This window comes from Polyergus mexicanus, unplaced genomic scaffold, assembly GCF_030449975.1.
Source record: "Polyergus mexicanus isolate NDT 795.1 unplaced genomic scaffold, iyPolMexi1.0 SCAF_16, whole genome shotgun sequence".
In the NCBI taxonomy this organism is placed as follows: Eukaryota; Metazoa; Arthropoda; class Insecta; order Hymenoptera; family Formicidae; genus Polyergus; species Polyergus mexicanus.
In genome coordinates, this window is record NW_027223336.1 from 3,864,355 (window position 1) to 3,891,896 (window position 27,542).

Sequence of the window (27,542 nt, forward strand, 5' to 3'; positions counted from 1 at the left end):
TTTGAACAAGTTTGTAATAAAGTTTATAATTGTGTGGCGATATTGTTTATTACATCATATGTAATTATATTACAACTCTAAAGTATTTTACACGCAATTCGGAAACGGTATCGATAACAGCATGCTTTCTCGATGTTTTATTTGGTATCCGTAACAATATCATTATTTCATTAACATATTTATTTTTAATATATATATATTTTTTTTATATATATAGAAGTAAAGAGTTAATAGTACACAGCATAATATTAATAACAATGTTATAAACTGTAAGAAATATAACAGGTATATTGCTAGAAATTGTAGACATGCAGTAAGATGGAAATATATATAGATACATAAAATTTCATTGATAAAATCTAACAGTTAGAAGAATTATTTATTATCGGGAGGAAAGAGAGGTAAGAATATATAGTATGATATAAGAGAAAGTTGAAAATCTGATTGTTGACGTGCATCCTAATAAATGATGTACGTGGAATATATGTATAAACACTATGTTAATGTGTTTCGTTAATATTGTTAGATTCGAAATTATTCAATATAAAAGGAACAATAGTTATTGGTAATAATCATTATGAACAATTAGATGGATAGTCTCCCCCTCAAGGATGCATTCTCGATACTCCTCGTTAAGTAATCTTTTATTTTCATCATTAAAAGTAACGTGACTCGCTGCAATGGTTCATTTCGTCGACTAATTATATCTAATTATAAATCAACGTCGTCATTATTAAGATGACGTAATTTTCTAATCACTCCGATCTGTGGAGGATAAAAGGAGCGCATTCGTCGGAGGACATTTAGGACAGGAGGCGGTTTGTCGCGTCGTGAAGATTTCTTCGAATAAACGACTTGGTCCGAGGCGAGACGATCGTTATCTGCGCGACTTGACGCTTTTGCGTGGGACCGTCGATCTGTTCTTGGTGGCTGCGAGCTCCAAACCACCCCGCGTCAGCTGATTGAAATCGATAATGGTGAGCCGCGGCTCGGCGGCGGGCCGCTCTGTCAGGGCCTGCACCTTCTCGAGCGGTGCCCCGGGGCTCCGGAACCCGTAGCTCCGGCCCCTGCACCCGCCGCCGACGCCCGTTCCAGTTTCACTCGCGATTCCAGTTCCGGGCTGCTGTCCCATCCGCGTACCGCTCATCGATCGGTAACGAGAGCTCGGGAGCGGCTCAACTTCCTCCCGAAAGTACCTGACGATTCGACCCGGGATTAGCCGATTTACAATGCATCTCGACAAACAATAACCGTATCGCTCCCTCTTAGATTTAAGCTAACTTTTATACGTAAACGAAAGATCTGTTTGCTTGTAAAAAAATCCTCAATATTGTCTTACATCATTCAATAATATTTGGTCCCCGATTATTTATCCGTTCATATACATATTTGAAAGACAAGAGAGCCGATTATTGTGGTAAATTTAATGTTGAAACGAACGTCATTTTCTATATCTTTTTTCTTAGTTTTGTCTCTAATGTCTCTATATATAAATAGTTAACAATAGAAGCTATAGTTTCATGCTACGATTAACATACCATATATATAATATGTGAAAAGATTGAAATAATTACTCATAAATACTGGCGAGATGTAAAGTCGCCGGAGTTCTCACTGTTTTCGGTCTGGGCTCTCTTGGAAATCGATGTCTCCGCCGAGATTGACGAGTTGGCCTATTCGATGGCTGATCGGGAAGCCCGGATAGGATAAGTCCAGTAAGCTTGTAATATTCCAAAAAAACGCGAGCCAAATTGCGACCGAGCCTGTAATCTGTATTCCGTTCTGGTAGTCAAGGCTTTAAATTTTCCGAATTAGATATCGGCCAAAGTTTGACTTTATAAATCGCGTATGATTACTATCCTCATGTATGAAACTCTTAATAAGGCTCAACGAAACTTAAAAGAGAATTGTTTTTAACATTCGCTTGTGTAATAAAATTATTTTCATATATTTTGCATTTTTATATATTTATAATGATAAGCTTTATGATACGTGTGAAGGATACATCCTTCTTCCGTGTACGGCATTATACCGGGTATCCCTTTCTTATTGTAACCATACATGGAAACCTCTATGCTGTAACAGTTGACGTGCTCTTTCAGGATCGAGCACAAATAACGTCGAGCGGTTCCGGCTTTGTTGTGATCCTGATTGTACATGGTGTTGCCTAGTTCATAATCCTCCGCGTACTGAGCTAATAATTTCGGCAGGACGATATGCCTCTCGTACCTGAGAGGCTGGCCAGCCATGAGTCAGATAGGATTACAAGCTCGATTGATTCATTAATTTTCTATTCTCTCGTTCAAATAATATACTTTTGTCACGAATTCGATTTAACGGAATGTCTAATATTACTCGACTCATCGCTAAACAAGATTAGAGTTACCTGTAGACATCCTCGTACGTATTTCCATAGACAAAGACACCCGTGGCATTAGTATGCGCGTGCAGATCCAACACGCAATCTAATGGCGTGTGCGAATTCTTATCGAGAGACTTTAGCATCGATCTGGTCGCGAGTAGAGTAGGATGAATCCATTCAGAGATACGATTCCAAGATCGATTCAGATCTAATCCCATCACGGTAGACCTTAATACGCCAAATAATTATTATATATATTATTATTCTGCGATACAATCTTTGTCAAAAATAAATATTAATGTTTTTCTTACAATTAGAAATACATATAAATAATATTATTATTTAAAAATAAGTTTGAACAAAATTATTTATTTGGTTATAAAATATACCCAGTACCAGTTTTATATATATATATATATATAATTATTTATTCGGTTTCTAATTTGACGTTTAATTCATCTCATCGAATTATTAAAATATACATAGTTACTAAAAACAGATATGATCAAAAGTCGATTATTTCTCGGGAATACTCGGATGATTCATACCTGTAATTCCCAAGAAAGACGCCATCAGGATTCAACATCGGCACTATCTTGAAGATCACATACTCTCTTAGAATCTGAGCGATAGGATGTGCACTGACCAAAAAATCCATCAATCCCTGACACACGAAAGAGGACGGTGATTCGCCGGGATGAACTCTCGCGAGAATGACGACCACCTTTCTAGGTCGTTCCGTGTCTTCGAGATCGGAGGCTATAGTTACGAGTTCTACATTCCTCTTTTGGATCGACTCGGCCAATATTTCCCTCTTTGTGTATAACAATCTGCTGCACAAGTTGTCGAGATGCCCCAAGTAACGAGTGTACGAATACGGATATGTCAGGGCGAACTGGTAGACCTCATCTTCGCGATCGAACGCGAAAGCGAAGCTCAATACGTAATGATTCTGATGCTGCGCAGATCTGTAATAGAATACCTGTAACATGAAGAAATAGATCGGAGAATAAACTATGTAAAATAATTTATATAAAACCTGAAATTATATATTAGGGATTTATATCGAACGTATTGTCAATTTAATAAATTATAAGGTATTTGATAAGTTTAAAAATAATCGAAAATGCTTCAATGCCCTCATTACTACAAGAGTTTAAACATTAATACAAATTAATTATTTCTTCGATTTTAATATTAACATGTTTTTCGAATTATTTTTTCTTGAAATATACCAACATCAAATTTATTTTGCTTATTGTTTAATTTAAAAGAAAACAGACCAAACATATGGCGGTGCTAGCTTGCTGTATAAGAAATGAAAATGAAGAAAAAAAATTTTTTTGGCTTCGCTCTTTTCATTTTAAAACGTTTTCTGAATTAATTGCTTTCAAAATATATATCACTCTCTTTAATTTAATGCTCGTGAAACAAGTTATTGATTATTTTATAAAATTATTTTGCGATCAATGAATTGTCCGAAGTAATATATCTTGAATACAATTAATTCATAAGAAATATTTTAGTATCAAGATCAATAGGGTACAATTAATTGTTTTAACATATTTCACTCTTGTAGGGGACAAATTATTATAGAGGATCTTCACAATCTCTGACCGTCGTTTATTTAATTTAACGATGAGCAATAAATCCAGCATTACGTCTCGGGAGTAATTAATTGGCGAAATATTTTAATATCAAAATCGAAGAATCAGTTAATTGCATTAACATAATTTAGGTAACGATACGATTTAGGGAACGTTGGGGTGTTTTTTATTATTTTTGTAAACTTATTTCGCAAGCGATAAATACGGTATTAAGGGAAATAAATTAGCAATAAATTAGCATTTAATTATGTTTTATATTCATTAATTTCTCTTGCTGGAAGTCAAAGGAGACTTTAAAATGCGCGACCATTTATTTACTGTCCGTTTGATTCATAGATAAGCGACTGTCTAAATATAGTTTGTTTTATTAGTCAGTTCTTCCGTTATCTCTTCTTAAGTTAATTCTTACGTTTCGAGATGATGTAAAATAAGACTATCTCGACGATAGAAATGGACAATTAATTTTACAAATAATAAAATGATGAACAAAAATTCTTTACCCCATGGTTGTTTCGTCATCGTCTGATATTTCCTATTCTCTTGTTTATCCTTTGCTGTTCTTTCAGAGTACTCATACGACACTTATTTGTGAAAACAATGTTAATTTATAATCGTGCACGCACTAATAATCGCACGATTATTTTACGTAGCCTTTCCAACGAATTAATCGTATACGACGCGCACTTTATTTTATATTGAAAAAAAAAAAAAAAAAAAACAAAAAAAAAACTATCGTAAAAATCGCAAAGTTACGATTCGTTCAGCATTGAAAATTCACATAACGTTATCCCTGTTTCTAACGGATAATATATGCACATATTTTATAATAATTTTACTATCTCTTATTTATAATATAAATGAAAATAAATATATAAGTTAATAAACGCGTTGCGATAATGCTCGAATCCTATTATTATATTTATTTTGTATACGTTTGCGATATTCATTAATGACTGATTGAAATTTAAAGATAATATCGCCAATTTCATTGTAATAGTGAGCGATACTACACGAGTTAAAGCTAGTTGAGATGCGATAATCGAAGAAGTTAATTAATCATACGAATATGATAATAATCTCTAATTAATCTTCTAATAATTCGGGAATATATGATCGCGTTTTGAGAGATGATACAATAATAATATTTTTTCGGTCGAGTCTCGTTACAGGAATGATAAGATTCCCCCGTTCACAAATATATAAATAATAGCGCGCTAATAGTTGGCGGCGTGTAACACACTATTGTTTATATAGCGTAATCTTGTTGTCATTCACGCGAAGTGTCAGACACACGAACCGAATAACAACTTCACGAGGCATTTCCTATATATTATATCGTCATATTAGCTCTAAAAATACGATTGCGATAAGTATTAAAAAATGTCAAAAGCGAACATTTCCTTTGGTTATTATAATTACTGATTATCAATCCGTGCGATTAATTAATTTTCGCGATTATCATGTTTTAACTAGTCATTAACTCGCATTGAGTAATAAAATTATGATTTCTCTCGAATTCCTCTATTACTAGCAAAGCGTTTCAGAGATAAAACAAATCGACTTTAAATCGAGCGACATCAAACGACACGTTTAATTAATAAGCAACAGTTAAATTTAATTATTTAGTTATATCTTAATTATTATCAACTACGTATGGTAAATTCCAATGTCTAGCGTATCGTATAACTGTGATTTTCGCGTTTTTCCGTCGCAATTTAAAATAAAATACACGTCGTATGCGATTAACAATAGAAGCGCTATATAAATATAAAGTAACACAGAATCAGTTGCATTTGATGATTAGTGCGCGCGCAATTGTAATTAACAGTGTTTTCGCGAATGAGTGTTACGCAAGTGCCGTGAAAAAGTAGCAAGGTACAAACAAAAAAAAAAAAAAAAAGAGAGAGAAGGATGTCAGAAGAGATATCAAGCGGAGCAATCATAAGGTAAGCAAAAATTTGTGTTAATTATTTGTTATTTATAAAAGTAATTACTCACATCTATCTTCGCGCGATAGAATCTCACTTAACATTATTTTAAAATACAATAGTTAACAGTTGACTTTAGACAATCGTTCGTATGCATATGAGTCGCGCATAGATTATAGTAACCGCACACTTCGAGATATCAATTAATCCGACAGGAGAAATAAAATTTTTGTATGTAAGGCATAATTAAATGCTAATTTATTTGTAGTAGGTGAGAAATGAGAATTTATTTTAAGACTATATTATGATAATAATATTATTCACATCATATTTCTCGCATTATAATTTTATACAAGAATGTCCATTGATTAAATTTATAATGATAATCAATCACGTAGTCAGCGACGGTAACCATTGATCGATTTATGATGCCAATAATTCTAATTTAAAAGATTACTGGTGCCTGATGAAGTAATTTGATATTGGAACTCGCTCTGACACAGTTTCTCTTAGATTTCAGCCGACAATATTGCCAATCAATTGGAACATCTATATCAATCGCGCGATGCAAATTTGTCTCAGAGATGTAGATATGCATCTGCATATTGTATAATCGAACTTTATCGAACTTTAAGAGCGAACTTCATATATTACCAATTTATATTCATATTTCGTATATAATTTAGTCATACGATTGATAAGAAAATTGATTATTAAAATTGAAATTCTTTTAAACTTTTAATTGATATAAAGAATTTTTATTCATCGCCGAGATGAATTAAATCATTATTCTTTGTCGATGCTTGAGAATTAAAGATTTTATATATTGTATAACAAAATACTCAACTTAAAATTTATAAATCATAGCCGTAGGGACAATAAATTATTGACAAAATTTTACCTGTTCCCGCGATATCCTTTGCCACTTTGGTCTACTGCTGCTCTTCATTAACGGCGTCATTCCCTGTCGAAAGAGATTCGCGCTCTTCGAAATATTCACGATATTGAAGATTACTCGTTGATCCGCCTTTACATTATCTACGGTGAAATTGAACCATAGGCGTAATCTAGGTCCGCAGGTGTCAGGTCTGATGAAGAGATCGTACTCGAATTCGGAGATCAAGTCCACCCTACCGAGATTGCCAGTCTCGAAGGTGGCGTCGAAACAGATGTGGCCCTTCTTAGCTTTGCCACTGTGTCCAGGTGGTCGCATCACCATCTTATTCACGTTACCTAAACCACCCTCGGCATCGCTATCCTCGCTCTCTGCAAGAGTATCGGTCCAGCAAATTAAACGTAGTTAAACGAAAAGATAAACATATGATATAACAATATATTAGACTTCGGGATATCCAATTGCATGAAGAAAAATGATGATAACGTCGACAATAACGCGTTTCACGAACGTATCGATTAAACGCTATCGTTATCGACTTGCAATTTTTAAAATACAAATTTTACGCTAAAATATTATCGAGACGTGTATGATTCATAAAATGGAACGGCGAACATATCTGACCCGCGCGTTGATAAAGACTAGTGTGCTCCAGAGGGTCTCGTCCTTCGGAAGAGAAGGCCATGACTTCCCAAATGATTCGAAACGATCTATCGATGGGACGACGCGATTTGGCACCATTGAAGAACGACGACCGAGTCTCTCTCTAATTGTAAGACAGTCGACTAGATCAAGCATAAAGCAAACGACACTCTGACCTATCGGGCGGAAGACCCGATGAAGCACTGACGGCTTCATACGAGACGACCAGCTTTACAGTAGTTGGTAGATGTGTTACCGCCTACGTGATAAGAGCGGATTCCCCGCAATTCGGCACGCCTTCCGTGGAGGATCTCCTGGTTCGCGAGTCTCGCGTGAACGAACGAACGAAGTCCGTGCAGGGAAAAATGGGAATCGGCTCGCAGGGAACTCGCGTGGCTGCCAAACGTCAAAGGTCTCGTACGTGCGATCTTTCGACAGCCCCCTCGCCGTCCCCCGTTGCCCTCTTCTTTCGCCCACGATTTCGAAGCTTCGATTATAAACCGGGAAAACTCATTTGCGGTCACGAGATCTCTGCAGAAGTTCTAGCATGACTCTCTGATTGATTCGATTACAGATGAACTTATAGATTAGAGGAGAGCGTGATTGAGAGACTTTGTGAAAATAGCGATAGTTTTACAGAATTGGCAAATGGAATAAAGTGATACTCACGTTAACCTGATATCTATAAGTTGATTAACTGTAGATTAGAGACCATGATACCGAGGAAGTTATTTAAAACTTTGTATTATTATGTGTTATTTATACAAAGCTTTATCGAGATTTCTTATTAAAATAAAAATTATGTATTCAAATAAGATTCTTACATGTCATAATATCTGTATAATTATTTGATAGACATTTCTTGTCTTTTTAATAAGATATGTTAATAATTATGTTAAAAATTAATAATACATTATTAATATCATTAAATGATACAATTTTCTTTCTTCGCGATTTACTTAAATTATTTACATAAAGGTAAATGTTTCATAAATTATTCGTTCAAAGGAATATACGATTATCATGGTCTGTAAAAATGAAACAATTGTTCCGTGAATGATATTTCTACAACCCAGGAAAACAATATTGCCTATACAAAAGTATAAAGAAAGGGAAAATTGACGAAGATCCGCGATATTTCCGTCATCAATCTAACGTAATATACAAGACAGAGTTCTACCGGGAACCGGCTCTCTTTATCGCACTTCTTATCATAGAAATACACAACCCGTTCTGTATAGAAATACAGATCTAAATTCAGATCACTCGATATCTATTTCTATCACATCTAAGACTCGACAAACATAAATGTCGCGCTTTGTGACTAAAAGTATTATACTTCTCTGCCACAAGCAGGAAAAGTGTACTGACTTTACATCAAGATACGTATAGCCAGGTTATCAATGATTCAGCGTGCGGAAATAAAAAGTTACACATCGTATTTTTTTTTTTAAATACTTTATCTATCGAATAACGTCTCACAGCGCCACGTGTAATATTCGAGATAACATCGTAACATCCGTGTGACATTTTAAAAAGATTTTGAGTTAATTCATCAATATATTGTGTGTGTATACATATATATTAATAAATACATATATATATATTTTTTTTTATTAATAATATTTTTTAAATGATTTCGTACTCTCCAGAAAGAATGCTAGATTTTGAAGAATTGACAAAAAAGTTTTATTTTAATTGGAAAAATGTCTATATATGTAATATCTTTCACTATTTATAAAACTGAAAGATAACTTTAAGAAACTTGTAAGATTCTTGTATAGGCGGAATTTAAATCTCAAAGCAATGACAGATTTTACTATAAATTAGATAATAATTACTCGTAACTAGTTTAACTGTGACTCCGCAATTTTTTTCAGTAACATTTATAATTGCATTTAGAAATCATCCGTTCTCGCAATTTTGTTGAAATATGCTTGAGAAACAAAACGATTTATTCCTAATAAAACGCTTTTAATAAATGAATATTATTATCTCATAAAAATATGTTACAAAATTTAAATTGATTATTGCATATTTATATTAATGAAATATTTATTTAATAAGTAAATATATTAATTTTATATTAATAAAATTTAAATTAATTATTGCATACTTATTATTTCATACTTATACTAATCTAAATTATTTGCAAAAACTAAGTATGATTTTGGATCGTCTTAAGATCTCTTCAATCGATAAAATGGCCGCTTAGCATCTCAAGACCGTATTTAAGACGATCTTGAATATAAGAACGGACTATGAATACCGGCCTAATAGTGCGAAAAGTTTAAAGTTCATTCAAGTTTATTTAATTAAGTAAAAGTGGAAAAAAGAAAAAGTAAAATTACACAATTCTCACAAATATACATCGACGAATTCACGCTAAAAATCTCCGACAATTTCTATTGTATGTTCAGAAAAAAATAACGAGAACTCTCGCGTTCGATTCAAATTCATTTTAATTAATTCATTTTAATTGTTGCGTCACAGAATCGCGTCGCGAGTTAAAATTCAATAAACGTCTGTTATTTTACTGCGTAAATAGTCGTGAAATTTTTCTCGGAGCTGAATTATCTTACGTTATTGTGATATGAATCACTATTAGCGACACAGTAATTTATCTTGCAACAATTAATCCGTAGTAAATAATTAATTGCGAGCGAGGAATTTCAAATCCAAGAGATAAGAACAAATAACGTCGTTTGTTTCACCTGTCATTGCTAGTTCAGAAGATGAACATTACGAAAAGAGAAAAGATGTAACGAAAAAATATAAGAAAAAAATAGAACTTACTTACCGAAATATAACTTCAAGATACGCTTCTGCGACTCGCGGCATAACTTGCGTACACTTCATCGGCACGTAAAGCGCATTCGATTAACCGACAAAACTTTCGCCTTTTACTTTGGCGTGTGTGAGAGACGGCTCGAAAAAACGTCGATCGTCGATGTTCCTAGAGCCAGCCTCAACTTGTCCGACCGAGTGATTGACAACTGGTGCTCGCGTACGTGACGCCGCTTTCCTAGACGGAGTTTCGAAACGGTGATGATGCGAGATGGGAAATGTCAGGGTGCAATCGAGGAGCGCGTGATGATCCTCGCGTGATCCCTTTCGATCGATTTGACGAATCGCGAGATTCATCGAGAACGGACACGTCCCGCGTGATTGCGGCTAGATCGGCGATAGCGCACAAACAAGGTCTCGTGCGAGTCGATTCGAGGATCATGTATGAAGGATACATGTATGTATAATATATACATATACGTACCGGTTTCTTCGTCGGACATGTCGGCGGGACTTGGCGGGACTTGTCTCTGACTGGACCACGCAGACCGCGACTTTGTATACTGGACGACTACGTCGCCGAGTCCATCCTGGTTTCCTTGGTTTGTTGAATCGATATGTATACGCGAGCAACGCGATTATCTTGCACTGCAATGTTCCAGATAAGCTTGTATTAGATGAAATAAACTTGTTTGCACGAGAAGGAAAAATTTAAGCAGCTAATTCGCTAATTCAATTTAATGCACACATTCTTCTTCATAAGGTATATTTTCGAATTTTATTTAACTATAAAACAGAAAATTATCTCCGTTGCAAATAGCCTGGAAACGTAAACAATCTGAATGTTTAGAGGATAGTATTTTCGATTTAGCTTTGTCTCTTAAGCAGTAAAAACTGAGTTTGGCACCCAAAATTTGTTAAATAATCACTTGATTAACTGGAAGCTAATTTTCTTCAAAATAAAATTTTTATTTCAAAAATTTATTAACGAGAAAACTTTTCGCGCGTAATCTTTACCAGCATCCAATTACAGTATTAATCAGTTCTTATTTAGCTCTGAAAATTACCATTTTACAGCTTAATTTACAATTAAATCAGACGCTAGTTAGCAACCAGTCACGTCATTTCCAATCTCGTCGCTCCGACCTATTCGTAATTTCGCAAGCTGGCATGCTTATGTAATGCCTAGATAAGGCAGAAATGGGGTAGATACGTAATTTGCGCGCGAAATAGGGTAGATATATAACTTGCGTGCGTGAAATTTGATCGTTACAAAGGTAACGCCTAGAGGACAAGGCATAGACATAATATATCTAGATCGAGTGTTGAGGAGTCGAGGTGCACGTAGAAAAGGACATACTTTGTTTCGTGCCCCTTGCCTTCTCTCTCGCTCGCACGTAGGATGACGAAAGAGAGCGTCGCTATGCTATGTGCGAGCGAGAGAGAACGCAAGGGGTGCGAAACAGAATATGTCCTTTTCTTCGTGCATCTTTACCCCCACTTCTTAAATAAAAGCAAACTCTCGGTCTAGATATACTATGTCTACGGGACACAAGGTATATATATATATTATCTTTGTCAGCACGCGTGTAACATGCAGCCTCGCTCTCGGGTCTACGCAACGTCTCATACATTCGTTAAATGCGCATGCAACATGCGTAAGGTGTGCAACCATCCACCTATCCCTGGCCAGGCTTTGCTCCGGGAGAGGGATGATGATCCGGGCTGCGAAACGACGGAAAAGGGAGATGGGCGGGGGACAAAGGGTAGCGATTCTCTTCGAGCGTTCCGGGATGACATTTCCGCGAATAATTTCACAAACGAGATGTCGACGCCGCTTATTCACTCCTCCGTTTGCCATGCGACAAATTTGCGCTTGATAAATGAATTAAAACGTGTACGTAGAATGTTTTCTCTTGCGTAAGTTTGACAAAATAAGAGAATACGATAAGGAGAATAACGGTAATTTTTATTATACTGACGCGTCAATATATAAGTTCGAGAATAGCATATATCAAATTATAGACAGATAATAGAGAATTGTTATTAATGATAAATTCGTATAATAAAGAGATGAGATAATACATTTTGCATTTAACGTATCGTATAAAATATTTAAGAAAAAATTTTGCATTTATATCGATCGCTTATAGTTATTACGAAGGAAGAAAAAGATTTATAATTATTATAAGTAACGATAAAAATTAATTTCTAACGAAATCAAACGCGTAAAGATTTACTTAAACAATATCGGAACTGATATTTATAATACAAGGCTTTCGAAAAATTCAAAACGCGCTTTAGTTACGTCAACTGATCTGCATCTTTCTCTTAGTTTTCGTTTCCTCTTGCGAATTTAGACAGCTGTGAAGGAGGCTACGATGTAACGAATTTCCAAAGATAGGATGCAAATTAGATGGCACGGAGAGGCGAAGCAGGAGGAGGAGAAGGGAAGAGGGGGGAGGGGAGGGAAGGGATAATTCCTGCTGCAGGTTCCGATAAACCAATTTCACGAGGACATTTTTCTAAATGTCGGTTAGTAGCGGTAGTAGTAGTAGTAGTAGTAGTAGTAGTAGTAGTAGTAATAGTAGTAGTAGTAATAGTGACGGTAGTTGATGGCAGCGCATTCCCTGGTGAATGCCCTCCTCCTCCGGGCTTTGGCTGGGACCGCCGGGCGAAGCTCCCCTCGGGTGCGCTCCCTCCTCTCTCTCTCTCTCTCTCTCTTCCGCCTGTTTCGCGACCCCTTCCACTCTCCGGGAGAGTGCTGGGTGCGCGCGAAACGGGTGGTAAGAGGGACATGGCGCTGCACGGAAGAGAGAGCGAATGACTGGGAGAACGCGCGGGGAGATCGATATTCGAAAGGCCTCCCCCCCCCACCCGAATTCCCCCTCTCCCTTTTTCCCACCCTCCAAACCCCGGCCGGCGGCCCCCTCTGACGCTGGCACCCCTCGGTCTATCCTCCCAGTGGCGTAGGAAGGGGGCGCGCCCGGGATGGAATGGGGGCGCGCCGGTTCGCCCAGGACACTCGGAAGCACAAAGAGGACAAGCGCGCCCGTAAATTATCCGCCGCGCCGTCCTCTCACGGAATTTATGCGACCACCTCTGGAAGGTGTCTAGACTCCTTTGGCGATTAAGACCCGCGGGGTGGGCGCGACCAGCGAGCCAATCGATCGCTGGCGATCGACGAGTTTTACGAGTCGACGAGTATACCGGCGACACACGACGGTATCTGTCAATACGAGACGTCACGATTGTAACGTATAGCGATGACACTTGACAAATTATTTCTCGAGATTACAATTGTTGCAAAGTATGTTAAGAGAAATTGAAACTAGAATAAGCAATTTTTTTTTTTTGCTCGCAATCAGCGAGCTGTTTTGCTGTTTCTAGCTAACGTTTATAAATATGTCGAGATTTTTTTACATGGATCATTCTTTTAATATATGCATAAGGACGCAAATTGTAAAATGAATAATTGATTACTTAATGTAATATAGAATATGGCGTGCACACGCGAAAGAGCAGTTGCATTAAATGTTAAATTCATCGCCAGATTTTTTGCATAATTTAAAGAAGCGTGTGCATAAAATATTATATGTATAATAATAAATTATTATAATATAAATTAACAACACGTAATCTTTCTCTTTTGAAATATTGTATATATTACATCATTATTGTAATAATATAAATTAACTATACATAATCTTTTAAAACGTATTATAATAAATTTTTCTTTCATTATAAAACTGAAGTTCCTATCAGCATCGAACTAAGAGACTCTCCTTTCCTGGACTATTTTTTACCGTGTTTATTATATCTCTGTATTTTTTTATCATGTCGTAAGATACGTTTAGCCGAGAGTTTCACAAGAATTACCTATTTTAGATACGTTGGTAATTAGTATTCAGTTTCCTACGCCATTGGGACGCACTTCGACTGACCCTTATATGCATACGTGCTATTTACCATTAGATTACACCCCTTGTCTCCCTTGTTCCTTTCTGCCTCTCCCCCGTGACTCTCTTTCTTTCTCCCTTTCTCTTTGCTCCACGCACCGTTCGTCTATCTTTCATATTTTGTAATACCGAAAATGTACATAAAATATGACGCAGACGAAACCAATTAGTATATATCGTCCGATATTTATCGATTCTCCCCATTCTACCCATGACATGAGTCATTAAAAAATCGTTTATCACAAGGTTAGCGTTAACGAACATCGTGAGTAACGGTACAAAAGCAAATGAGCCTACGCATCTAAAAAAATCGATTGGTAAGTTTTATATATTAACGCTATTGTTCGCGGTTGCTGATCGAGATTGATCGAGATGAGATTGCTGTCGCGAGATAAGCGCGTTCTCGTCATTCGCGTCATTTTATTTTTTTGTGCATTTATATACTGAATTCAAATCATATATTTGATATCAACTCGATAACGCGTAAAGTTTCAACATAAATGGAATGGAAACAGATGTAATCATAGGTTTCATTACAATAGATTTACCTTTTACCATAATCTGTTAATTATTAATATTATTATAATTTTATAATATTTATAATTATATTTTATATTGATTATAATTATTACAATTTTATGAAGATACGAAGCCTTGTATTTGCTTACGATCAAATTGTATTTTTTACGTGTAATCCTTCTAGACATATTTTATATAATGCTAATTATTTTTTCGTATTGATTTTTTATTGTCGATGGAATAAAAATGGAAAAGATTCGACATCGTTTTCGCAGTATCTTATACAAAATTTATTTCTCGTGATCGAATCGCGAGCTTTGCTCTTCAATAAAGTCACCATAAACGATAAGGCTTGGTGAAGCGCGGTTTTATTTGATCAAAGAGAATATGAGATTCGCGCATCGTATGATAAAATTTGGCCGCGTTCGCGTTACCGAAAAGCCATTTGCCGAGAGAACGAGCGAGCTTTTTCACCCTCTGACCGGCCGGCGCATGCGCTGCTCGCTTCTTCATCAATTCTCTCTCTCTCTCTCTCTCTCTCTCTCTTTCGCTATCAACCCCTCCATTTCACGAACCCCATTTGGCGCGTGCGTACTTCCGCCGACTACTATTCTCACCCCTGTCCGTCTCCCTGTGTCTTTCCCCTTTCTCTCTCGACCCCTCCATAATCGAGGCAATGTACAGTTGTTCAAAAGTTCATGTGCACTCGCGATATTAATCATGGCAATTTCCCGTGAAGATCAGACGTCGTAATGCACGCCGATCGATCAGGATTGGTCCGTGTAATGGATGCTACTGCAGTTGATATAAATTATATTGCGTTTTAAAAATTTATCCGCTTAACAATGAAACGAGTGCAATTTTTGCGCTCTTCTACTTCACTCCCATATGTATCTCCCCTTTTTAATCCACCGCTGTCGATGGCAGCTTGAAAGTTGGTAGCTATTGTCTTAGAGACCCTTTTCTCCCTCCCTCCCCCCCCCTCTCTCTCTGCCTGTCCCTCCCCCCTTTCTCTCTTTCTCTTAAGAGAGAGAGAGAGAGAGAGAGAGAGAGAGAGAGAGAGAGAGAGAGAGAGAGAGATGATTGATGTTTCTCCCTTTTTTCTATCTTTTCTACCATTTTTTGTTTCTCTTTTAATTTAAAACTCTATCGTCTTTGTAAACTAACAATAAGATCTGTATATACATTTTATCATGATTTTTCGATTTATTTTTTGTCAAGTTCTTTTTATATTTTTTTCGTTATCTCTTCTCGATCTCTTTCTATTCTTGCACTAAAGATATTCGAGATCGGTGAAATATCATCCAAACTAACGATACCCCATTTCTATCATATTTTCCTATAATATAATCGATCGTTCCCTAAATAAACGCGACGGTGTTATTTGTATTATTTATATTTCTATATTATTTATATACTATTCCCCCGATAGTACACTCCTCTCAAGGTTACAGATAAATTTCTTTCTCTTTTTTTCCATCTAGCATATATGTGAACGATATAAGGTATTCATTCTCTCGTAGGACACGGCTCAGAGCTTATCGCATTGCGCTCGAGAATCTAAATTAAGACTCTGAATCCTGGAAAATATTACTTAGGTACATCGACCTACAACGATGCCGAATTAAAGATTGTTTCCGAGAAGCATCGAAACGAAACGATCGATGGAACAGTTATCCTTCCCCGTGTAACTGCACTTATTCGTGCAATGACCGACACGAAGCGGGGGCCCGGGGGGGGGGGGAGAGTTATTTTCCGTAATTCCCAGGCCGATCATTTTAATCAATAGTTCTCCTCTTTTTCTCGACTCGTCAATTATTACGTCGGGATGTCGCGCGCGCATAATGACTGAAAAAAAAAAAAAAAAAATCTCTCTATAGCAGCAGCGCGATATGTTTGGAAATATTGTATGTGCATCGAGGTAACGCACACAGAATCAATCGGGCAACCCCCGACGATCGGTATGCGAAGGGTGCGGGCCGTCTATTACGTCTGCGCGAATTTCCACCCTTTTACCGTCATCACCGATTCCTCTGCCAGTCGCCATCCCCTGGCACTTCTCCCGTCTTCATATCCGTCCCGATCTCTCCTCTTCTTTCTAACCGCTCACACACATCCCTCTCCCGGTGTTTCTCCTCACCTTTTACTAACGACGACGACGGCGTCTGCGTACATCGCCCGCCAATCTCCCTTGGCCAAGCTTTTTCGCGATTTTTTCGCCCTGAGTCTCTATCCCCCCTTCTTCTTCCCTCCTTCTATCGACGAGCCGAGACGGTGGGGGTGGCGGCGGGTGTCCAGAGGGTGCAGCCATCGGCATTGGAGGCCGGCCTCGTCAGTTTAGTTACCGCACCACATAAAGGCATTGCGTTGTAGACACCGTTATACCCGCAACATTCTTACTATTTGCTTGCATATCTCCTAATTTTTCTGATCCTTCAATTCGGCATAAAGAAAGAAAAAGAAGAGAACACTCGGTTCGGTATATCGTTCGTCGTCGTAATCAGAAGCATAGTCGTCGCCGTTGCTGTCATCGTTATTCTTGTCCTCGAAACGTTCAATTGTCCCCTACTGCTTTGTCCCGTTCACGTGTCTCGATCGAGCGACGTCACTGTTTGTCATCACCGGGTGACAGCGTCGCGAGAAAAATCGCGAAAAGATTTCGTGAACGTCGGGTGCGGGAAGATAAGTTTACCGGACGAAATCGGCTTATCGAAGATAAAGCAGAAAGGAGTGACTTCCGCGTTCTTCCAATCTTATAATTTCATTTTATCCTCGACCCTATGCTCTCCGCCATCTCGTATTCCCGATTCATCCTACCGTAAGGAGCACTTTTTGGTGTCCCGATCGCTCATCCATCTCGATCGACGATCCCTCTGATCGACGCGTCGCGATATCTCGAGGAACGATTCGATCGTGAACGTATAATCAAATGGGAATTGATTACATTAGGGAGAGAGCGGTATCGTGAGCAACAAGATCGTCAGCTGGAAGATTCTTTAATCGGCGGAAGAGACATCGGCAAAGAGAGAAAAGAGAGCGAGAGAGAGAGAGAGAGAGAGAGAGGGACAAATAGGAAAACGTTTCGCCGATCGGGGTAGGAGCGAAAGAGAGAGACACTGGGTGTGTTGGTCGCGCGCGAAATTTGTTTATTTCCTGTCGCGAGATACGTATCGAGTGCTCGCAAATTATATCCGATCTATAATTTCGCGCGTTTTCGCGATTATTCAATGTCGCAACTCTCGTTCGATGATCGGAAACTGGCTTCCAGATTGATCGTCGCGCGATCCTCGATTCCGGATGTTTCAAGTCTCGCGTCGCAATAGAGAAATTTGTTGAAAAAAAATAAGAGAAAATTGTACAAAGATATTACGGAAAACGCACACGCACGCGCGTTTAAAATCGTGACCGAGATAAAAAAAAAAAAAAAAAAGAGATAAATATCGACAGAGGGACACGCATAAATAGAGAGAAAATAAAAGTAATTAAATAAAACCCATCGTCGTTCCGTTCTGCGCCCAGATTCTCGGCATCCTCCAACCACTGATTTTCATCGTTAACCGGTATGTTCATTTGTTTCTTTACTTTCCTTGTTTCTGTGATTTTTCACAAATCTTTATCTCTCATTATCGTTATTATTATCTTGTTATATTATTGTTGTTATTATTGCCGTTATAATTATTGACTATTCATCAGCGGATTTGCGTACGTTTATCGTACACTGATCGGCTGTCGATCTTATACGTTCATTCTCTGCACTGGAGATCCCTCATGCGAGGAAACTTCCGGTACCAATTAGGTTGACCTTTCCAAAAATTCCTTCTGGTGCTCCCGTGATTCGCCTATTTATTAATTACGCATATTTTCTTCCCGAATTTTTTATAAATATTGTAACACAAATATATGAATAAACAATATAAAGTAAAATCGCGTGAAATTTAGGATATTATAAATGTATTGTTGGCTGAATTAAAATGGAGATTGTGTACTTGTTAGAAAAATATATTTCATAAGAATGACAATAATATAGATCGCGGTTAAGATAAAATTATATATATATATATATATATATATATATATATATATATATATTGCCATTAGGATCATGATTCTCTTTCATAATTAATCACGATTAATACTATTAGAATAGATTAGCCTCGTAACGATATTACAAATTTATAGAATAAATTATAATAGAAAGATATAAAAAATTATAATGTAAAAAATCACAATTTTTTTATTATTTTATAAAAATTATAATTCTTTGCGCCGATCGAGAAGTATTATTACGAGTGATTAAAGCGTCATTCTTATACACGTTATAATGCGAATCTTGCCGTGTTGAAAACAATTGCGCGATCTCATGCAATAGGAGCGCGTTCGGTGATAAAAACTTATTAAACGCCGGGGCTCATTAACGAGGCAAAGTTGTTGCGTTTAACGTCGATCAGCCGCCATAACCATCGCGAGAAATCATCGCGTCCAGCAGCTGACGGCTTACCACGGCGCAATATTGTGTGTTGCATCATATCGTTCTCTCTCCCTCTGGGCGTGGCACCAGAAAGCGACTGTCGCGGGAGCACCGCGTCGCAATACACAAACGCACACACATACATATACACAAACACACAAACACACGCAAGTACACACGCAACCCCAATACGCATAAACGCATACGCATAAAATCTCCCGCTTCTCTCTTTCTCGATCCAACCCCTTATCGATCCCGCAACGTACCCCGACCGAAAAAAAAACAACAAATTGAAATATAGCTCAGTAGCGAGGACGTCGAGCTTTCGCGATGCATGATGAAGCGTCGAGCAGATCGAGCGGGATGGAGCGGGGACCGGCACTGCGGGTCCTTGTCGAGGACAAGCAGGATGTCTCGAGAGGGACACTTCCGTCCGCGACGGCCTCGATCACAATGGTGCGTGAGCCAATGAGGGGGAGAGTTAGATGATAAAGCCGGTGAAGATCGATTTGATATCGCTTGCTTTTTTTCTCTTTTACCAAGCTATTAGGTAACTAAACACGAACGACAGATTCGATTTCATTTTTTTTTCTTTTTTTTTTCTTAGGAGAACGAATCACGCATGATGAGATTTGTTCGTGCGAGATTCGAGTATTCAAATCTCATATGTAAATATGGTATACATATAATAGATAAGACGTTTAATAATAAGTTTTTTAAATAAAATTTACTTATTTAATATTTGAACTAAAAACGAACGTGCAAAAGACAACGAGAACGAATGAAAGATGTAAGAGAAACGTCACTCATGATTAGTAACAAATTCCGCTTCGTTTTTCATGCCGTTCGACGCGAAATTTTCGGACCAGTGTCAAAATATCAAAGATTAGCCGCGATTTTGCAAAGGGTGACTAGAAGATGGTGGCGAGAATCACGAGAGACGGAGAAAGAGACGGAAATAGAAACGGAGAGCAAGGGAGAGAAAGAGAGAGAGAAAGAGAGAGTAGGCCTGGTTGGGGAACCTCGTATTGATCGTTCCTGGGTCCATGTGATGCGCCTGCGTTTTACCACGGGGTAAAATCGTAGCGAGGGTAAACGAGAGACGAGTGTGAGAGAGTGAGAGAGAGAGAGAGAGAGAGAGAGAGAAAGAGAAAGGAAAAGGGGGCGAGAAAGGGGATGACGGAGAGAGAAGAGCGTATATATATCGGGGTTCGTATACCCCCAGGATAGCTGCAATGTTCCACCGTGCCACCGACCAATCAATGGAGCTTCTCCGCGACTCTCTCTATCTCTCTCCGATGCTTCCTATACATTGTATGTACAATATTGCCTTGCAGAAACGCGCACGTACGCATTCGTGATGTACGGGCATACATATGTGAGTGCGTACGTATATAATTTGATACGACATAACATGTCGCGGGTGTACGACGACCACGTAATCGTGTTTTGCACGAAACATGAAATATATATATAATGAATTTACGCAATCGCTCGCGAAACTCGCTCGCTTCCCGATGAATTTGCATGGTTATCGAAAAATTAATTTATCACATCTCATATATACTGAATTGAGTACACCCACAGAAAAGATTTCCGGATCTAATGCTATTTACTCTTCAATATCTATCATAAAATAGGACCGATATAGCGACGATCATATTTATTATTGAAAAAGGAATATTTTAATCTTAAATGGAAAATTCTTAAATCTAGAATAAAATGCTCTTGGTGCTATCCCGTTAATTTTCTCACAAAGATGAAGATGGAAATTTGTAGCGATCCAACATCAAGTTATTCTAAATGCAAGAATATATAAGCTTAGATTTGTATATGTTACTCTTGTCTCAAGATAGTAAGACAATCTTATTTAATTCGAGAGAGAAGAAAAGGAATTATTGATTTAATTTTAAAATTCTTTTATTTTTATACCGCATAAGGTTGCGATACGATTAAATATGTGAAGAATATTTTTTGTCTCGTTATCAGAAATCCTTTCTGAGGGTGTATATACGCTGAATTTAATTACGCTTCGCGAATTTTGAATTACGGACAAGTGAACAAGAAGAATGGAGTAATTTAGTCGTTTCGTCAAGTTATTTTTACGCAGGATATAATATGTTGAGTTTAAACTTAATTGAAATTAAACTTAATTGAAAAACTTGAAAAAATGAGCGAGAAATTAACCAAGATGTATAATCTTGGTCGTTACACGACGCTGCATGAATTAATGAACCTTTTCTGAGGGGAAAAAGAAAATGCAAAAAAATTCTTCAATATGTCAGAGCGCAAAATTTTAAATTTAGAAACGGAGTTTAAACATTTAAATCTAAAGATATCAAAAATGTCAACCAAATTTTTTATTCTCATTCTTCATTAAAATAATTTCATTTCATAAATATTCAAGTGCTTTATATTTATTATGCAGGATTTGACTAGCGAAGTAAAAGTGATGCAGAAAGTCAAAGCTAAAAAGCTGCTCCTGTACGGTATCTAAATACTCTAAATACTTTCGCTAATAACCGATGTTAAAAACTTCTTCGCCAGTTATTATCTATATTTTGCTTACATTAAGTAAAAAAAAAAAAAAAATCTAATCTAATCGCAAGAATATAATAATTATTTCTTTTCTGCAAACGCAGCAGAGGCTACTCTTATTATGTATTTATATTTTTATAATCTTTCGATCGAGATATCAACGCGATTAAAATATCTTTACTCATCCATAATGTTTATCCTACATTTTTCTTCGTGGAACTCGATGCTTGTAAATGTTAAAACAAATTATGCAAATACAATAACATATTTTTAGGTCTTAAATATCAATTACACACGAATATTTATATCCTCGGAAAGGTAATTAGGTCTACAGAAATAGAAGCTAAACTATCTCGTTATTAAATCAATAAACATTTTGCGTGATACTATATATTCGCGCGCGAGTGTGTTCTCGGTACTTGTAAATAACTTTGTTCTACCGATGTAAGGCCAAATCGATTTCGAGCCAGAGGTATCGACGGAATTCTAGTTAAAGGTTCGATGACCCCAGAAAAAGTTGCCGGACGGAATTATTGTTCCCGAGGTATAGCCCCGTATAGAATTATACTCGTGCCCGCCGTGCCAGATCGATGATGCCGAGGGTCTACCCCCGAAAACGTAGCTTCGACAGCTGGATTGTGACTAAACTAAAGAGGGTGAGGTCTGCGTTTGTCGACAGGAATGATTCACGGATCCGCCACGTGACTGGCGTATTTTTCGCATTTTTTAGTATCCATTTGAATAATCCTAGTATTTATCTCTATACTGATTTAATATTTCCTTGGCTATTTTATTATAACAGTGTAGACTGCAATTTGAGTTTCTATATCAATAGCTAGTGAATTCAAATGAGCATCGCATCATCAGATCTTTTACCTTTATTTTGAAGATGAAGAGTAAAAAAAAAAAAAAAAAGAAATTTGATAATATCTTTTTAACCGCAAACTTATATTAATAAATTATCTCTTTACATATAAATTTGTTTGAAAGAATAATTATCTAAAAAATGAATAAAAAATGTAATACAAACATTTCTTCGATGTTTAACAATTATTAATAGCGCAACTCGGGATAAAAGATTGAATCTCCCTCTCTCTCTCTCTCTCTTTTTAAGTTAGTTGGCCGATTGAATGGTTTAAAAAGAGGCTTTTGATTTCGAGGGGAATTTGCATGCGCGTGCAACAATACATGTACACGCGTAGCGTGCACGTACACGTGTACGTTGCTTCTTTTCCGCATATGTCCGGCATCTGTTGGTAACCGTGCCCCAGTCTAAACTTTATCCCCTTTTGTTCTCCACCTTGACCAAACGTTATAGATTCTCCGGTGACGACGATCAGCATTAGGTATGGTCATGGGCGCGATTCGAGAGATTTCTTTCCATTCTCTTCCGCGATCGCGTTACAAAAGTGTCCGATAAATTGGAAGAAATCTCATTGTCAGTCCATAATGTGGATTATCTTTGGTAATTCGTTAAGACACGGAGCGGAGTGCTTATTCAACCGTTTTCGATCTCGTTGCTTCTCAATTATTTTGCATATATATATATATATATTTAGGATAAAAAATCATTCTCTATTTGTACAATCGATGTCGTGTCACGGGGCTATTCTCTAAAAGCGTATATATTCTCATTTTCGTGCTCGATTCGCGTTCGTTGAGCTCCACAGGGCAGGAATAAATTTCCGAAAACATCAACGCATACATAAATACATATCGTTTATTGGCACGGCCGCCAAATCTTACTCGGTCCGTTTCGTCAGAGCCGTATAATTTTCGGCTGTGTAAATCGTTTTGGAGACCGACTGGCTCGATCTAAGGTCAGGGATGCAGCTACCTCGATTCGTTTCCCGTGATTGCACGCTTTCGCACGCGAGCGAGACGAATGGTAAGGGTACCTCTCGCAAAACATGGAGCGCCGATGAAATTTTATTTTTATCCGGATGCACAGCCACAATGTCGCAAAGTTCGCAGCGACGTACTTACGGTTAATGGATCCCTATGCACGATGTGCTCGCGAACAAGGAAAAATAATCTGATTATTTTTGTCAAACGCCAGTTCCGTATTTTTCTGGGTTTTTTTCTTTTTTTCTTTTTCTTTTTTTTTTTTAATATCGTTATTTTATACAATTAATATTAATATTATATCAATATTTAATTAATATTAATATTAAAATATATATAACAATATTAATATCAATATTCATATTTTATATAATTGTTTTATATATTTTTCATATAATTATTCTTTTTCAAACAAATTTATATACGTAAAGAGATAATTTATTAATATAAGTTTATGGTTAAAAAGATATTATCAATTGAGAGGATCTTTTCTTCTTAACATACATATTTTCTGATATATATCCAGGATAATTTTTTTTTTTTTTTTTTATGTATGATTTTATATATTTTATTTTTTTATAAATACGAACGGGAAAGACGAGAGGGAGACCCTTATCTCGATGCGATACCGTAGTACGTCGGGGGGGGGGGGAGGTCAAAAACCCTGAAGGGCCGGTAAGAGAAAGCGCAGTTGGGGTTTCAAGTGTACACCTTCTTTTCGTGCAGAACTGGGTTGATGTAACTCGATCGAAAAGATTTGCAATTAAACGCGGACTTTGCACGTTAAAGAAGTTTTCAGTTTCCGTTTGCATATACATTATGTAATGCCCGGATATATCTGCAGTTTTATACACATACGTATACATATATGTATGTGTGTTTTTTATCTTTCTATCGAGAATTTCATGACGTGTGAATTTTATGACGTCTCACACATTCCTTGCCTTAATAAAGGTATACATGATAAAAATAAATTTTAAATATCTTTCTGTTGCGTACAGTATTTATTATTAAACTCGCTTCAACATGATTCGTAATCGATCTGTCAAAATCGCGTGAAATAATAATAATAATAATAATTCACATATGCAAATAAACAAGACACGATTCTCGCAAATATTTTGATAATTAGCATAGCATCGTTATCAGAAATTTGTGGACGCTCGCAAAGTTCGCGCGAGTTCGAGTAATCGGTAAGTCGGTAGGATTGGAAAATATTTTAGATATCCCCGTGTGTATTTTTCGAAGTCATTAATATATGCACTTCGATTAGCAACCCCGCGTTTTGGGCACGCAGGGGAAAATCACGGACGAAAAAGGGTTCAATCGTAATACGCTCACCGCGGCGTCGCATCTATAGGCGGAGTGTAGACGCGCGTGCCGAGTCGTGCCGAATCGAGCCGAATCGAGCCGAGTCGAGCCGAGCGCGACCGATGTCGGCCGAGGTTGGCCGATGACGGCCGAGCGATCGCGAGCCGCGGGCCGTAGCCGCTTCGAAGCGAGCGAGGCGTCCAGTCTGTACGCAGCCTCCGCCCGTTTCGCGTCGTTCTTTCCGTTTCCTTAGTCTAGTGTTTCAAACTTTAATTTTCTCGGCCATCTTCACGCGCAATCCTTCCGTCCCCGATAAAACGCGCGCGCGTACGCACGCGTTAATATTTGCACGCCGGACAGAGGCTCCGATCCGAATTCGCGTCCTTCTCCTCCTCTCCCTCCCTCGGCCCCCTCTCCATCCCCTACGCTCCCCCTATTATCTCGTCGCCGTCGTCAGATCTCTACGCCGAAAGCAGCCACCGTCGCCGTCGATGTCGATACGCGACCGTCACCCGTCACGAAGTGCACCGAGAACGGTCAGGCGGTGCGCATAAATGCCGGTTTACGAGGATTCGCGGCGTACTTTTCTTTCATTGATTTCCCCTTCTGTTCCGGACGGTGGTGCGAGAGCAGTAGCGTGATAACAGTGCACACATTGGCGGTTGTGGGAACGATAAAACGAAGAGAGAGGAGCCGGAGGCTCGCGTAAGGGCTGACCGCTCGCACGGTGCTCGGTTTCGCGTGTGACAAGGAGAGAAAGAAGTGTGACAGGCACGCCAATAAAGAAAGAGGGAGAACGCAAGACGCTAACAGGTATCGAAGGAAAAATGATCCGCGAGAAGTTAGCATTTAGCTGGTAAACGAACGATATGAGAACGCGTCTGAACGACCCCCGGCGAATGCATCGATTATTGCAAAGAGAGAGAGAGAGAGAGAGAGGATTAGTCGATTCGTTGAAAGAGGTAGGAAGAGATAATACACTTGTCGCCTCCATCGTCGTATTCTCGAGATCAGCGTCGCGAAAGCACGTGTCATCGTCTAGTTCTCTTCTCAATCCCCTTATTTATACCTATCTACTTACGTACGTGCGTTCGTACATGGTTCTTTCCGCGCTGATGTACCCCTCTCGCGTCTCCCTTCGCCGCGATTCTCAAACTCGCCGTCTCTGCGTTTACGCGCGCGCTCGTACTTGCGTATACGAGCCGAGCCGCTTTTTCGCGCGCGGGAGGGGTCACCCTCTGAAACGCGCAGGGGCGACGGTGCGACGGCAGGAAGGGGGTTCTCGTAGAGCAACGAGAGAGAGAGAGAGAGAGAGAGAGAGAGAGAGAGAGAGAGAGAGAGAGAGAGAGAGAGAAAGCAAGCGCGAGGCACAGGGAGCGACGAGGAGCTGCGCTCGTATTGATCGGCCCCGGCCACGCGATTTTCACGATCCGTCGCCATGGCCACCTGGCCACCGGCCGAAGATCGTATCTCGCGACGTACGTGCTAATCGAACTTTAACCCGCGAGGTCGACTAGGCTTAGGCGCAATGTCCGTCCTTGTCCGGCCGCATTCTCGGTAAAGTATTTTTTTTTTTTTCCCTTCCTTTCCTTCGAGCCACCTCTCGCGAAGGGCAACTTTTCCCCGCAAGTCACGGAATATTCTCGGTGGTTGGCCGCATATGCTCGGTTTCCTTGAAAACGGATCCTAATTCGATCGTCGTATAATTGATAATTGTATCATTTTTTTTTTTGTATTTCGATTATTATAATTGTCGAATATATGTCGAATTAATAGTGATATTTGAACGAGAAGTTATTTTTTTCTATGTAAAATCGAAAAATCGAGGACAGTTATAAAATTCTTATGGATAATTGGATGTTGCTATCTCTTGCCGTGCGATAGGGACATTGCTGAATTGAAATAACAATGTAGCATTTACAAGAATAAAACGGTATTTCCGTTGTATCGATTTCGTCAGATCGATAGTCCCGGGCTGTTCCGAAATAACTCGTCATCCATTTTCCCTTCGTACTTCAATTTATACGACTCGTCAAAATTTTATTTTACGTGATTTTTGGAATATGACGTCTAATACTTGCGCGCGCGCGCGTGTGTGTGTATAATTTTAAATTTTACTAACTGAACTTAAAGAAATTTAGAGATATCGAAGCATATAAATATATAACACACTCGACAGTTTCAAACTGCTGAATTTTTTTAACTATAATTTGAATCATGTATCAATAAATTATCATGGAAATACAATAAAAATTAACCAAGATTTTATTTAAAAAAAGTTTCATATAAAATTGCTTTATTATTCAAACTACTTTAGTTCATGAAAATATATTTTCCATTTAGAATTCTTCATTTCTCTCGAAAGTCGAACAGTTTCCTTTCATAGGGTGCGCGTATCTCCGGCGTCATATTCGAAGTTTTACGATTGCCTATCTTCCTCCTTTCCCCCCCTCCACCCCTTCGCCCCTTTCGGCGCGTGCACGCGTGTGTAGCCGCGTCCATTGTCATCCGATAATGACAGCGGAGATACGTCTAAAAGTTGCATCGGTGTCGCACGGTATTTTCCCGACACGCGACAATGTAGTCGGCCACAACTCGTCGTCGGCTCTCTTTTATGCCTTCGGTATTGTCGGATCCGAAAATATATCGCGATGGCGAACGTGCCGAGCGCGGATCGATAC

The 27,542-nt window shown here is 38.2% G+C and overlaps 2 protein-coding genes across 16 annotated transcripts in view; one reads left to right on the forward strand and one right to left on the reverse strand.

Annotated features, from left to right (window-relative positions):
* LOC138940235 (ELAV-like protein 3) overlaps positions 1-27,542 on the forward strand; it is a 50,505-nt gene that overhangs the window by 3,591 nt on the left and 19,372 nt on the right. For 4 of the 13 annotated variants that reach the window (XM_070308898.1, XM_070308896.1, XM_070308900.1 and 1 more), the window contains exon 1: positions 24,599-25,674. The exons of 2 other annotated variants lie outside the window; for them this stretch is intronic. The gene's annotated coding sequence lies outside the window, so the exon portion shown is untranslated. Of the gene's footprint in view, positions 1-16,734; positions 18,260-19,468; positions 19,624-24,597; positions 25,675-27,542 lie in introns of those variants that run through there. 7 more of the 13 variants (XM_070308901.1, XM_070308899.1, XM_070308893.1 and 4 more) reach the window with 6 other exon arrangements.
* LOC138940231 (cytosolic carboxypeptidase 6) lies at positions 319-26,022 on the reverse strand. Of its 3 annotated transcripts, XM_070308885.1 has the most exons (8): positions 25,947-26,022; positions 10,706-10,869; positions 6,799-7,163; positions 2,911-3,344; positions 2,387-2,590; positions 2,006-2,229; positions 1,575-1,770; positions 320-1,196 (listed from the first exon to the last, which is right to left on the reverse strand). In XM_070308885.1, the coding sequence occupies exons 2-8, from the start codon at positions 10,722-10,724 to the stop codon at positions 878-880; spliced, it is 1,761 nt and encodes a 586-aa protein (XP_070164986.1). In that variant the 5' UTR covers positions 10,725-10,869; positions 25,947-26,022; the 3' UTR covers positions 320-877. The 3 variants fall into 3 exon arrangements, with proteins under 3 accessions (XP_070164987.1, XP_070164985.1, XP_070164986.1); XM_070308886.1 differs by lacking the exons at positions 10,706-10,869; positions 25,947-26,022 and adding an exon at positions 10,235-10,415 and having other exon boundaries at positions 319-1,196; XM_070308884.1 differs by lacking the exons at positions 10,706-10,869; positions 25,947-26,022 and adding an exon at positions 7,417-7,802 and having other exon boundaries at positions 319-1,196.

What these genes read in the sequence shown, in the direction of transcription:
- LOC138940231 (XM_070308884.1), bottom strand. Translation starts at nt 7,477, where the DNA reads ATGGCCTTCTCTTCCGAAGGACGAGACCCTCTGGAGCACACTAGTCTT. An exon ending in ACGTACGAGGATGTCTACAG is followed by an intron (nt 2,230 to 2,386) that starts GTAACTCTAATC and finishes CCAGCCTCTCAG; the next exon opens with GTACGAGAGGCATATCGTCC. An exon ending in CATCTCGCCAGTATTTATGA is followed by an intron (nt 1,197 to 1,574) that starts GTAATTATTTCA and finishes TCGAATCGTCAG; the next exon opens with GTACTTTCGGGAGGAAGTTG.